Source organism: Salvelinus alpinus, chromosome 7 (assembly GCF_045679555.1).
Source record: "Salvelinus alpinus chromosome 7, SLU_Salpinus.1, whole genome shotgun sequence".
In the NCBI taxonomy this organism is placed as follows: domain Eukaryota; kingdom Metazoa; phylum Chordata; class Actinopteri; order Salmoniformes; family Salmonidae; genus Salvelinus; species Salvelinus alpinus.
The window spans coordinates 75309644-75312784 of record NC_092092.1 but is presented as its reverse complement, the minus strand read 5'-3'; the positions used below and the strand labels follow the sequence as shown (position 1 = coordinate 75312784).

The 3141-nt window shown below is 42.2% G+C and overlaps 1 protein-coding gene across 1 annotated transcript; it reads right to left on the bottom strand.

Annotated features, from left to right (window-relative positions):
* Positions 1 to 325: 325 nt before the first annotated feature.
* Positions 326 to 2698, bottom strand: LOC139581672 (homeobox protein MSH-D-like). Its single transcript, XM_071411683.1, has 2 exons — positions 2187 to 2698; positions 326 to 1268 (listed from the first exon to the last, which is right to left on the bottom strand). Exons 1-2 carry the CDS (start codon positions 2551 to 2553, stop codon positions 808 to 810), a joined length of 828 nt encoding a protein of 275 aa, XP_071267784.1. The 5' UTR covers positions 2554 to 2698; the 3' UTR covers positions 326 to 807.
* Between the last annotated feature and the right edge of the window lie 443 nt (positions 2699 to 3141).

The following is a 3141-nucleotide window of genomic DNA, read 5'->3' as shown; positions in this document are numbered from 1 at the left end:
AAAATGTGTGCACAATCAGAATGTAGACAAGATAAGAACAAATGATGAATGTTGAACCAGGTATAACAGGGCTTGAATCTTACTCACTCTAAAAAAGTATTAGAACTGTTACCCCCTAAATGAGGTGAATTAGCCTATACTACACATGTTTTAAAGCTACAAAGGTAAAGGTCTTATCAAACAATCAGATCGATACGTGATTAAACAATCCACTTACATATGAAATTGTGGAGAATTTAAGCAATTTGTTCTTTGTATTTACCAGACATTGTAGAAGCATAATAAAATTAATTGAAAATAGAACAGATGAAGGTAAACCCCCATATCAAGATCAACAAATAACATTTTATTTTCAACATCAGACCACAAAATATTTACACTTGTAGATACATTTCATAAAATATATATTAGATTACATTTATTCAATAAATATGTTATTATAGAGCTAATCTGGTATTTAGGTAGTGATCAGACACACGGTGGATCAGTATCCTACGAAACGATCCAACAAACTTTGGCAAATACAGCACAGGTCAGGTGGTCAGGGCTATAGAATACATGAACAATTACCCTGCAATGGAGCTGGTACTATGGGTGTTGGAACTATTGGGTGTTCTGATGCGCTCGTCTCTTCCGTAACAAAGCAGGGAACACAAGGTACCGTATAACCATGCACACTTACACATCTGTTGAATATATCAAAGTTGGTCCAGCACAATATATTCAAGGCATCCCTGAGAGTTAGTGTATAATTTGAAATCTTGTTGTGAGGTTCATCGCATTTGCACGCACACACACACAAACCTTTCAGGACAGGTGGAACAGTCCGTACCCCATAGGTGAGGTGTACACCCCCAGATGTGGTTCTGTTTTTAACAGAGGGGTGCGTCTGAAGGGGAACCCCTGTCCTCCGTACATCCCTGAGACCCACCCACCCAGACCCCCCAGACTGACACAGAGGGGGAACGGCAGTGAGGAGAACGCCGGGGGATAGAACCCCGGCTTGGATCCAACACCTGCGGCGGCCATCTTGAGTTTCTCCGCCTCTGCCTCCTGTAGTCTCTTGGCTTTAGCCCGTCGATTCTGGAACCAGATCTTGACCTGGGTCTCTGAGAGGGACAGGGAGGAGGAGAACTCAGCCCGCTCTGCAATGGACAGGTACTGTTTCTGATGGAACTTCCTCTCCAGGGACAGGAGCTGGGAGGTGGTGAAGGGGGTCCGGGGCTTCCTGTTGGTCTTGTGTTTTCTCAAGGAGGGACTGAGCTGGTCTGGAGGGAGGGGGGAGGGAGGGGAGACAGAGGGATGTATCATTAAAGGCATAATGAGTGTTTGTGGTATTTGTCAACAGCCATTAGCCTAAACATGTCACTAATAGACAGAAAGAGAACATGAATCAAAATACACTGTGTACAAAACATTAAGAACACCTGCTCTTTCCATGACATACTGTAGACTGACCAGGTTAAGCCAGGTGAAAGCTATCACCCCTTATTGATGTCACGTGTTAAATCCACTTCAATCAGTGTAGATGAAGGGGAGGAGGCAGGTTAAATTAGGATTTTAAGCCTTGAGACATGGGTTGTGTATGTGTGCCATTTAGTGTGAATGGGCAAGACAAAATATTTAAGTATGGTAGTAGGTGCCGGGTGCACCGGGTTGTGTCAAGAACTGCAACGCTGCTAGGTTTTTCCACACTCAGCAGTTTCCTGTATGTATCAAGAATAGTCAACCACCAAAAGGACATCCAGCCAATTTGACACAACTGTGGGAAGCATTGGAGTCAACATCCCTGTGGAACACTTGACACCTTGTAGAGTGCATGGCCTGATGAATTGAGGCTGTTCTGAGGGCACAAAGGGGGGTGGAACTCAATATTAGGAAGGTGTTCCTAATGTTTGGTACACTCAGTGTATATACACAAATAAATACATTTAGCCTTCTCCCCTGATGATATGCAGTGTTTTGAATGGTTATAAAGAACTGGTATTGATCTGTAGACAGTGTACAATAGTTTTATACCATTCAAACTCAGAAATATATATTTTTTTCCACATAGGCTACAACTTCTAAAATACATTAGTAAACATACATAATGGATATTTCCCAATTGATCACCATGGGACCAAAAGTTACCAGGCCATAGGCTTTTCATTAACTCTTGAAGTTAATGAAGGTTGAGCACTTACTGAGCACTGGAGCCAAATTGGACGCAAAGTCCCCTGGTCCCGACGTCTCTGATTTAACTGTCGAAGAAGACGGGTCAAAGTTGTGAGGAAAGTCTTCTTCACTAGACATCTCTCTGGACACGGATATAGAGTAATTCCCCAGGGGAGAGATTATCGTACCGCTGTGGCGTCTCCCTCCGTCGCCAGAAATTCTTCTATCCAACATGATCGCATCCACACTGAAAGGTAAATGTGATTCTGTTTTTTTTCGCTCCTTGAGCTGCGTCGGTGGTCGAAGAGTGTCCTCATAGGTTGAAAATCCATCTGTCGAATCTACTGGAGAATCCATGCTTCTTATTATGCTAAAATAAGATGTTGACGAACACATTCAACTTGTCCTAAAGGTAATAATAATATGCGCATCTCAACTGTTATCCGCGGAGAGGACAACAACTTCTGGAGTCTGTGTCTAAACTCATGAGAACACTTGTTTATAGCACTGGGACTTTCAACCAATTCAAACCCTGACAAAACTGTAGAAGAGGAAGGAGACTTGTGATTGGCCTGTGAGTTTCGGGGATTTGGGTGTGGTCCTGGGTCTTGAGGTTAAAGACACCCTCGAGACAGACTACACTCAGGGTAAACACGAGGTCGAGTAAATAAGAGCCTAATTTACAGCTAATTGCGTGAGAAGGAGGAGGAGGAGGTGGATGGAAAATTGCTGAGAACTATTTTTCAATTGTTGCTCCCTCAAAGAAGGCTATTCCAACATATATGTAGATTAAGCCTGCCTTACCCCGTTTTCCCAGAATAAATAATATAATTTATATTTTAGGAATTAATATTTGGAAAAAGATGCTACATTCAACAAATGATGGACATTAATATGATGAAAAATAGCACATTTAATAAAATACTCTATCAGTGCAGTACATAGACAGCAGGTTGGCTGACAACATCATGAAATTGATGCACA

Coding starts and splice junctions, on each gene's coding strand:
- LOC139581672 (XM_071411683.1), bottom strand. CDS start 2,553: ATGTGTTCGTCAACATCTTATTTTAGCATAATAAGAAGCATGGATTCT. Junction 1,269..2,186: donor CAATTTGGCTCCAGTGCTCA/GTAAGTGCTCAA, acceptor CCCTCCCTCCAG/ACCAGCTCAGTCCCTCCTTG.